Source organism: Ammospiza nelsoni, chromosome 22 (genome assembly GCF_027579445.1).
Source record: "Ammospiza nelsoni isolate bAmmNel1 chromosome 22, bAmmNel1.pri, whole genome shotgun sequence".
Lineage (NCBI taxonomy): Eukaryota > Metazoa > Chordata > Aves > Passeriformes > Passerellidae > Ammospiza > Ammospiza nelsoni.
In genome coordinates this window covers 7,426,745-7,436,335 of record NC_080654.1, presented here as the reverse complement: position 1 = coordinate 7,436,335, position 9,591 = coordinate 7,426,745, and the positions used below count along the sequence as shown (strand labels likewise).

The 9,591-nt window shown below is 57.3% G+C and overlaps 2 protein-coding genes across 3 annotated transcripts; both read left to right on the top strand.

The window, feature by feature from the left end:
* The first annotated feature begins 323 nt into the window (after window positions 1-323).
* On the top strand, window positions 324-2,509 carry C1QC (complement C1q C chain). 2 transcript variants are annotated; one of them, XM_059487461.1, is made up of 3 exons: window positions 324-511; window positions 1,159-1,348; window positions 1,565-2,509. In XM_059487461.1, the coding sequence occupies exons 2-3, from the start codon at window positions 1,168-1,170 to the stop codon at window positions 2,116-2,118; spliced, it is 735 nt and encodes a 244-aa protein (XP_059343444.1). In that variant the 5' UTR covers window positions 324-511; window positions 1,159-1,167; the 3' UTR covers window positions 2,119-2,509. The 2 variants fall into 2 exon arrangements, with proteins under 2 accessions (XP_059343444.1, XP_059343443.1); XM_059487460.1 differs by lacking the exon at window positions 324-511 and having other exon boundaries at window positions 1,150-1,348.
* Window positions 2,510-3,443: 934 nt separating this feature from the next.
* On the top strand, window positions 3,444-5,948 carry C1QB (complement C1q B chain). Its single transcript, XM_059487400.1, has 3 exons — window positions 3,444-3,540; window positions 4,759-4,918; window positions 5,232-5,948. Exons 1-3 carry the CDS (start codon window positions 3,523-3,525, stop codon window positions 5,798-5,800), a joined length of 747 nt encoding a protein of 248 aa, XP_059343383.1. The 5' UTR covers window positions 3,444-3,522; the 3' UTR covers window positions 5,801-5,948.
* The last annotated feature ends 3,643 nt before the right edge of the window (window positions 5,949-9,591 follow it).

The following is a 9,591-nucleotide window of genomic DNA, read 5'->3' as shown; positions in this document are numbered from 1 at the left end:
CCCAGTCCTATTTAGGGGTGCAGCATCTTCCATGAGAGCCAGGCAGTGACCTTGCAGCAGCCCCTCAGTGCCACAGGCATCTCCAGCCCACTGGAGCTGGCCTGAGGCTGGCTCTGCTCCCAAGCTGCCCTTCTGCTCAGAAACAAGGGAAGTAAGAGGGAAAGCAGGGGATCTGGGGTGGGCTATTCCCTGCACTGGGGAGTTGTGCAACATCTCTTTGAGCTGTGCCCCACCTCTTTCCTTGCAGCCCTTCCTGTTGCAGTGGCACCAGTACAGGTTTCGCTGGAGAGCCAAGAAAGTGCTGTCTCAGCAGAAAGCATCAGGCAGGAGGATGTGAAATTTGGCTGGGAACAGCTCGGGTTCCGTGTTTACGAGGGCCCTTTACCCTTTCCTAACTCTGTGACTTCCTCTGTGAGGGTGTCGGGGAGCCGCGCCCACCGCGCCTTGCTGGCAGTGAGCACGCGCCCAGCGGGACCGGCAGCCTGGCATCCCTGCCCTGTCCCCACCAGAGGTAAGAGGGGCTGCAGGGTCCCTGTCTCGAGGGTGGGACTGGGGGTCCAGCAGCATGGCACATTGCTGGAGAGGGTGATAATGAGAGGAGGATGTGGAAGAGAGAGGAGGAGGAAGAGAGGATGAAGGCAGAGGCACTGACAGGCTGCGCGCGTGTGATGGACACAGGACGGACCAGCTGATGGACGGATTGATCCTGATGGACAGAGCCAGGACAGTCAGGCTGCTGCTGGAGGAGGAGGGAGGTCAGATGTGTGCAGGGAGTTCCAGCCTCGGTGCAGCACGGGGTGACAGTCTGCAGTGGTGTGTGCATCTCCAGGGTTTGGGGACACTGCACTCAGTGGGCTGGGGGCTGGCCATGGGCTTGGGGCTGGCCAAGGGTACCTCAGACCTCATGGCTCCATCCAGACAGAAAGTCCAACTCACACTGTGTCATCGGGGGCTGCCCTGGGGTTGGAGATGAGCCTGGGGCCCATCTCCACATATCCACCTCCCCACTGTCCTGCAGTGTGTATAGGTGGGACATTGAGGACGCACGCAAGGCATCCAAGTGTTGCTGGTATATCCAGGCTCCTTTTCTCCATGTCCTGCAAGCCACACTGCTGTGACCCCTCACTCCCGCCCTTTCTTTCACTTTCCATGCTACAGAACAGCAAAATGGAGAAGAGATTCTGGGAGCAGCTCTATCTGGCCCTCACCCTCCTCCTCCTGAATGTGGGCTCTGCTGTGACTGTAGAGGACCCTCACAGCTGCTATGGAGCTCCAGGTCTGCCAGGCATGCCGGGTATACCAGGCAGGGATGGCCGGGATGGACGGAAGGGAGCCAAAGGGGAGCCAGGTGAGTGAGCAAAGAGGGAAACCACATGGGCTCTTGCAGGGCTGCACTGAGTCCTCAATGGCTGGTCTGCCTGGGTTTGCAGGATGTGGAGAGCATCCTCTGTAGTCAGGTGGAAGAAGCAACAGCACTCATCTGCCTAAAAGAAGGGGCTAGAGAAGCCTCTCCCCACATCCTGCCATTGACACTGACTCCCTTTCACTGCCCACCATCCCACAGGTATCCCAGCTTCTACAGAGCTAGGGCCCAAGGGCATGAAAGGGTCACCAGGCCCCCCTGGCCCTCCAGGCAAGCCTGGCCCGCCTGGGGCCCCTGGTCCAATGGGAATCCCTGGGGCGGCAGGCCATGCCGGCCCCCCGGGAATGCCAGGCACCTCCATGCAGAAGCTGCAGTCAGCGTTCTCAGTGACCAGGCAGACCAGCCAGTACCCCTTGAAGAACGTCCCCGTGGTTTTCAACAATGTCATCACCAACACCAACCACGACTACAACATTGCCACGGGCAAGTTCACCTGCAGGCTCCCCGGGGTCTACTACTTCGTCTTCCACAGCTCCCACACAGCCAACCTCTGCGTCATCCTGCACAAAAACGAGAGGAGGATGGCCAGCTTCTGCGACCACAAGACCAACACGGTGCAGGTCAGCTCGGGGGGGACGCTGCTCCACCTGGCTGCTGCCGACGAGGTCTGGCTGGGAGTGAATGACTACAACGGCATGGTGGGCATTGCCAACTCTGACAGCATCTTCTCAGGCTTCCTGCTCTTCCCAGACTAGAGGATCAGCAGAGCTCACCCCAGCACCCCAGCGCCTTCTACCTGCCCTGAGCTCACTGCTCGCTGCTGGGCTCCTCCTGCTGCTCCCAGTTTCTCTGCAGGGAGGGCATCAAGCCCAGCAGCCAGACCCCCCTCAGTCTGGGGGCTGAGCCCTGGTAGCTGCTGCACAGGGGGAACAGGAACATCTGCAACATCTGCACCCAGAGTGATGGTGCTGAGCTCCTGGTCCTGCTGGCACTGCCATGTGCATCCCCCCTGCTAACCCCACATTACCTCAGAGGTCTCCCTGTTTTTCCCCTCCCCACCTGGGCTGCCTGAGATTCAGCAGGCTGCAGCAGCCCCTTTGCCATGACCTGGCTGTGGAAAGTGTCAATAAAACCTTCCCCAGTGCACCTGGTGTAGTGTGTTGTTTCCTCCATGTGGTGTGCACAATTGTGCACGTGACATCTGGCCATCTGTGTGGCATCAGCATCAGAGACCACCAAGGCTCACCAGCATCAGAGACCACCCCACCCCCCCCCACACCTGGCTTTGCACAGGGGGTGGGACCCCTGGCTGCTGCAGGAACGGGATGGTTCCTGTGTCCCCACACAGCCCCTATCAAGAGGGCACCAAGACTCATCCAAGCAGGACCCTGATATTCCCCTTTTCTCCAAAGCTCTACAGGGGCACAGACTGCAAAGGAAACCCCAACACCATAGTGGGACATCGCTGGGGTCCCTACCAGGATGGGGCAGGGGAAGCACTCTGGCTTTCCTGAGCCAAACCAAAGGAGCTGGTGGTTGTGGAGGACACAGAGCCCACCAAAACCCAGCAGAGATTTCTCCTGGTGTCACACATTGAAGGGTGGAACAAGGCAGTCTCCTCTCCAAATGTCCTGTACTTCACTTCCACAAGGCCGTAGCCAAAGCAGGGAATGCTTTTCCCACAGGGCAGAATCACTTCCCATGCACAGTATTTAGGAGGGGCACGGACTCAAGGTGATGGATGCTGAGACCCTGCAGCATCCCCTGGGCCTGCAGAATTGGAAGCACGTGGAGCAGCCTGAGGGGTGCTGCCTGAGTGCATGCACATTTCTGCAGCTGTGTTGGGTTACCTTAAACTCATCTGGAGCTCCAAAGAGTATTCCTCATAGGAAACACCCCTGAGCAGGACCCAGAGACCCTGCAGGGCAGAGCTGTGGCTGGAGGGGCTCAGGGTGCTATTTGGGGATGGCTTGTCCTGCTCAGCTGACAACAGCATTTGTGGAGGATGTGAAACTGCCACAGAAAAAGGACAGGAGCTAAAGATAAAAAGGGGATGTGTCCCAGATCCTTTCACAATAGCCCTTGCAGGAAACTTCTGCTTCTCTTCTCGGGCATTTCTGAGCAGGACGCTGGGGTGTCCCGCTCCATCTCCCCACCTGATGAACAGGGCGCTCAAGGTAAGAGCAAGACTGAGCCCAAGGTTCCCCCCGCAGGCAGGAGCACGTGGGGAACCCAACCCTGGCAGGGTGACAGTCACCGGCATTGCTGGCACTTCCCTGTGGCCTGGGGCAGAGAGAAACTGGGGGTGGAGGTGCTGGGCGGGGGTGGTGGAGGTGCTGGTGGGACCCTGACCCCTCCTGCTCCACCTGGAAGAAGGAAAACATAAAAGCAGAGATGGCAGAGTTCCAGAAGGGTTATCAGGGACTGAAAGGTGCATCAGTCTGAAAGGTGCCCTGGGGGTGCTCTCCTGCCCTGAGAAGCTCTTGTCTTCTGATGGCTGGGAGCTTGTGGATCAGTCTTTGTTCCTGCTGCACCCAATTCAGAACGGCTGTGGCTGAAGGATCCAACTCACCAATCTTTTGTCCTGCTGGCACCAGAGCTTCAGCACTGGGAAAATCCACCTGGGATGGGGGAGTTGTGGCTGGGGTGCTGTGATGTCCAGATCCAGCCCCCAAATGCCCAGTGCTTATCCACATGCACCCACACCAGGATCTGGGGGAAGGAGTTGGGCAGGAAGGGCAGGAGGAAGGTCAGACCCCAGGCATGGAAGCCCAGGTAACTGTCCCAAGAGGCTTGTTAGATACAGAAGTGCCTCTGGCATTGAGCAGCTGTGTGGCAGGTCACAAGGGGAGCCGGTGGGATGGAGGAGGGGCTCATTGCCATCTTCAAGGACTGGCAATGTCCCTTAGACATGCTGGTGGAAGGCATGGCCTGTTCCCTTGCAGATGACAAAACTGCTGTGGTTGGGTAAGGGTTTTGCCCTGCAAGTATGGCCCTGAGATGAGATGAGATGAGATGAGATGAGATGAGATGAGATGAGATGAGATGAGATGAGATGGGGAATTTCTCCTGCAAGGCAGCAGCATGGCCATGTTGGACATCAGATCTCTGAGATAACCTGTCCCAAATATTCATGTGGCTGAAGCAGTGGGCACTTGGAAACTGGGGATTTAAGAATGACAAGAGACTGCAAACCCTGCCTTGCCCAAGGGCTATGGTTCTTTGCTCCAGGGCCAGCAGGACAGTGAATTTGGCTCTGCAGTAGGATGTTTTCCCTCCCTGATCGTATTACCCAGACTTGCTTGCAGTCACCATCTTTCAGAGCAGCTCAGAGTGCCTTCCCCAGCCCTCCCACCACCCAGGAAAGCCCCCAACACCATTCCATGCTCCCACAGATGTGGATCATGTGGGCTATGCTGCTCTGCCTGGCTGGAGGGCAGCCTGCCAGTGCCACGCTCTGCAGGACCCATGGCACCATCCCAGGCATCCCAGGATTACCAGGACAGCCTGGCAGCGATGGCAGGGATGGGGAGGATGGCCCAAAGGGTGAGCAAGGTAAGGAAGAGGCTGCAGGTGGGTAAAACACTGTCTTGTGACTGCCAAGAGCAGAGAAACATAGTGCCAGGCACGTGGTCCTGGGAAAGCAACCCATTTCCACCAGTTCTTTGAGGTCTTGTCAGGTGGGGATGATGGAGCACCCCAAGGAACCTGGGGAAGGAGGGGGATGACGGCAAGGTGTGTCCCACCTGCCTGTTGGGCAGGGTCTCCACTGGCCCACACCCAGCACAGGTTTCCTTGCTCGTGCTCCCTCTCTGCAGACAAATGGAGCTTGGCTGTGACCACAATGACTCTTCCTCCTCTTTCCTAGGGCCCTCTGGCCAGAGTGAAGAATGGAGAGGGGAGCGGGGAGTCCCAGGAGCACCGGGACAGCCTGGGAAGGTCGGTCCCATTGGCATGCCAGGTATAGAGGGCTTACCAGGTAACATGGGACCGCCTGGCCCCGTGGGAGAACCTGGTGACTACAAGGTCACCTTCAAGTCCGGGTTCTCGGCTGCCAGGATCATGAGCTCCTACCCGCGCCGGGAGCAGCCCATCCGCTTCGAGCGCGTGCTCACCAACGAGCAGGGCCACTACGAGAACCGCTACGGCCGCTTCACCTGCCGCGTGCCCGGCACCTACTACTTCACCTACCACGTCACCTCCCGTGGCAACCTGTGCCTCAACATCAAAAAGGGCCAGGGTGCCAGCAGGGGCGAGAGGGTGGTCACCTTCTGTGACTACGTGCATAACAGTTTCCAGGTCACCACGGGTGGCGTGGTCCTCAAGATGGCCATGAATGAGTCTGTCTGGCTGGAACCTACAGAGAAGAACTCCGTGGTGGGGCTGGAAGGGTCTGACAGCATCTTCTCTGGCTTCATCATCTTCCCTCAGGCTTAGCCCACTGGAGATGTGTCTGTGGCCAATCTCTGCAGTCCCTGCAGTGCTAAGGACTCCCCTGGAAATTCTTTGCTCCCAAATTGGTGCTTGAAGCACACTGCTGCCATTCTTGCACAATAAATTACAGTTCTATTGGTCCCTTTCTGGATAGGATTTGCCTTTTTCCTCACAAATAATTTTCATACAATCAGGGTACTGGTTCTTGCCCTCTTGGGTGCAGCCCACGCTCATTAGCATCTCATTACTGCCGAGTAGAGCCAGACAAGTCATGCAGTTCCTGCTGCAGACCAGGGCGAGTATCTCTGTCCAGAGCCACCCAAAGGGTCCCAGCCCAGGGTTAGGAAAACATGGAGAGGCAGCTCAGCCTTTAGCAGGGGGCAGGGCAATGACAGAGTGGGAAAATTGGGGCCACTGGGTGCTGGTGGTAGGTGGGGAGCTGCTGGAGGTGGTGCTGTACTGGAGAGTCCTGGCAGTGGCAGGATCTGGGGACACCAACCTCTCTCACACTTTTTTTGGGGGGTGGTGGTAGTGACAGAAGTACCCACAGAAGACTGTCAAAGCTTGTGACAAGGCAGGGTAGGTCAGCGTGGGCCAAAAAACTAGATGCCATGATGGGGGTGGTGTGGAGGACACCCCCCCGACAGCCTCCAAACCCCAGCACAGAACTGTTCTCCACCTCCTGGAGCACAGCCAAGCCCTCCCAATCTGCTCCTTATCCATAGCAGAGCTGTGGACCCAGGAATGATCAGATTAAAGCCGAGGAGCCCGGGGACAGCCCTGGCCCTGGGGCAGGTGACAACCCGTGTGGGTGGGCTGCCTGCAGCCCCCAACCCATCTCGTGGGCCTGCACAGGGGCATTCAGCAATTTTTGTGGGAGTCTGGGATTTGAAAGGGTCTGGATGGAAAGGATGATGATGAAAGGTCTTGTGGAGGTGAGTGTGCCATGGGCAGATTTCATGGAGCGTCACCCCTGAGGTCTCCAGGTTGGTTGTTGTCACAGACATCTTTTGTGAAAAAACCTTTCTTGGGATTTTTCCCCCTTCTGAGAAGCTGTGGCCTCAGCAACAAAGTGTAAACAATGGTTATCTGCTGCTGTGGAATGCAGCAGGTGGATCCGTGATTGGTCTCCTGTGGATGTTTGGATTTACTGACCACTCACGGCAGAGCTGGGTCTCACTCTCTGCTGAGACACAGAACCTTTGTTATCATTCTTTTCTATTCTTAGCTTAGTTAGCCTTCTGAGAACTTTCCTTCTATTTCTTTTAGTACAGTTATAATGTAGTATATATATCATAAAATAATAAATCAAGCCTTCTTAACATGAAGTCAACATTCTCACCTCTCTCTTCATCCTGCAACCCTTGTGACCACTGTCACAGTTTGTGAGTCCGGGCCCCCAGCTCTGGGCTGCTCGGGTGTCAGCGCAGGACAGTGCCCGAGGCTGTTGTGACCGGCTCGGGGGCTCCTGTCTGGGGCCATTTGCCGGCAGGTGGCACTGGAGACTGGCTCAGCCCTCGCCTGGCAGGGACAGCAGCCTCGGGCACAGCTGCGAGCCACGGGCAGCCCCCGCGAGGGCTGGCAGGAGGCGGGGGCAGGATTACCCCGGTCCATTCTTCCCCCTCCTCCTCCTCCTCCTCCTCCTCCTCCTGCTCCTCACCTCGCAGCTTTATCCTTCCTGCAGCAGAATCTGTGCCTTCTGTCCCCCGGGTGCAGCCACGCGTGTCCTCAGGCTCTGCTGCTCTCAGAAGGTCTGAGCACACGTGTTGGGTGTTGTGTTCTGAGGTTCCCCTGTGCCAGAGCACTGGATGGCCTTTACAGTGCAGCCCCCAAACCCAGGTGTTTCACAGCTGGAGATGCAGCATCACAAATAAAACTGAGCTGGGCAAGGCAGGTGGGGGCAAAGAGCAGGTGTTTGACACCCCAAAGAGGGCTGGGAGCGTACACTGCCTGAGCCTCCTGAACCCCCAGCAGGTAGGAGACACTGTACCAAGGAACAGAGGTACACTGGAGGTCAGGGCTGCCATTCCAAGAGCCCTGAAGGCTGGGAAATGAACTGGCAGAAGCCCACTGATATTTGATGGAGACAAATGCAAAGCTCTTTTTCTGGCATGGGACAATCCCATGTCAGAGGACAGGCACTGGCAGCAGAAAACTCTCTAAGAAGGGACCTGGGATGTTGTTAGACACCAAGGTGAAGCTTTCTGCCTTTCCAGGTAATGGATATAATAATTTTTGATTTTTGAAAAGGTGTAAGGACAAAAGCTGGTTATTTTAAAAAGAGATGTCTGACCAGTATGAGCCAAAAGGGTTCTGAGGGCTGGCTGTGCCTGGGGTAAGTCAGAGGGCAGTGCAGGTACCAGCAGCTGTAAGTGCAGCTCACGGTGCTCACACAGCTGGGAAACAGAGGTGCAGAAGGACCTGCTTCCCAAAGATGCAGAGGGAATTGCTGCCCAGAGATGCAGAGGGAATTGCTGCCCACAGGTACAGAGGGAATTGCTTCCCAAAGATGCAGAGGGAATTGCTTCCCAAAGATGCAGAGGGAATTGCTGCCCACAGGTGCAGAGGGAATTGCTGCCCACAGGTGCAGAGGGCATCGTTTCCTCCCATGGGTCTCAGCCAGCACCCGGCAATGCCACCTCTGGCAGTGGCCCCATGAGATGGCAGCTCCCCTGAGGCTGCCACTAGACTCACACTCCCTGGGTATCCAAAATGGATGAGGACAGGGGCCCAGAGGGTGCTGGAGCTGTTGTTGGTCCATACAACACCACCCTTCAGTTCTTCTCAGGCAGCTCAAGGTGGGCAGCACGTATCTGACCCTGTAGGAAGCCCCAAAGCCGCAGCCTGCACCCCCTCAGCTGGAGATGCCCCTTCCTCTGAAGCTGTTACAGCACTCACTGAGGCCAGAGGCAGAGTGTCCTGCACAGGAGCTGGCATTGCTCCCCCTGTGTGCAGCAATCAGTCCCTGCCGAGCCCCGGTGCTGCTCAGGGCACAGAGGAAAACCCAAAAGCTCCTGGGCTGGGTGCTGAGCTGGCAGTCCCACCTGTCCTGCCTGCTGTTCCCAGAGCAGCAGGACCAGCCTAGGCCTGCTCCTGAATCTCCTGCCCTGCTCTTCGCTCTGGGATGCATTATTCCATGGAAACAGGGCAGTCTTGGAACAACACAACATTAACAGGAGAGCTGGAGAGAAACCTGTGTGGGGGCAGGTGCCGTGGTAAGGGTGGGCCAGGGCAGCCCCACGGTCACTGGCACCCAGGAAAGGGCCAATTTGTATATTTAATTAATTCCTTACACCTTCCCCAGGGGTGCCTGAGCCCAGGGCTTCAACCTGGCATGGCTGCATGGGGGAATAAACCTGCAGGGTCTGTCCTCACCCAGGGTGGGCAGAGCTGGCCTGGGGCTCTGGGCACGCTCCTGCTTGTGCTCTGTGTGTGCACACCCAGCCCTGTGTGATCCTCCCTGTCCCTGCACACTCCCTGTGCTCTGTGTGTGCTCCCTGACACGCACGTTCTGCTCCTTGGGGTCAGAACCCCTTTGGGGTTTCCTTTCAAGGCAGCTGCAGTCCCTCCCCAGGGCCCAGCCCCAGCCCTTCCTCACCGGGGTGCTGTGACCCTCCCCGTGGTGTCAGGCCACCCCCAGGTGCCCCCAGGTGCTGAGGCTGGAGCAGGAGGTGTTTCCAGGTGACTTCAGGAGTTTTAGGGATGTCAGCGTTTTGCCAAGAAGCGTGGGGGGCTTTGTTGGTGTTGGAGGCCCCTTGAGCGGGACAAGGAGGGAACCAGGAGCACAGCTGTGG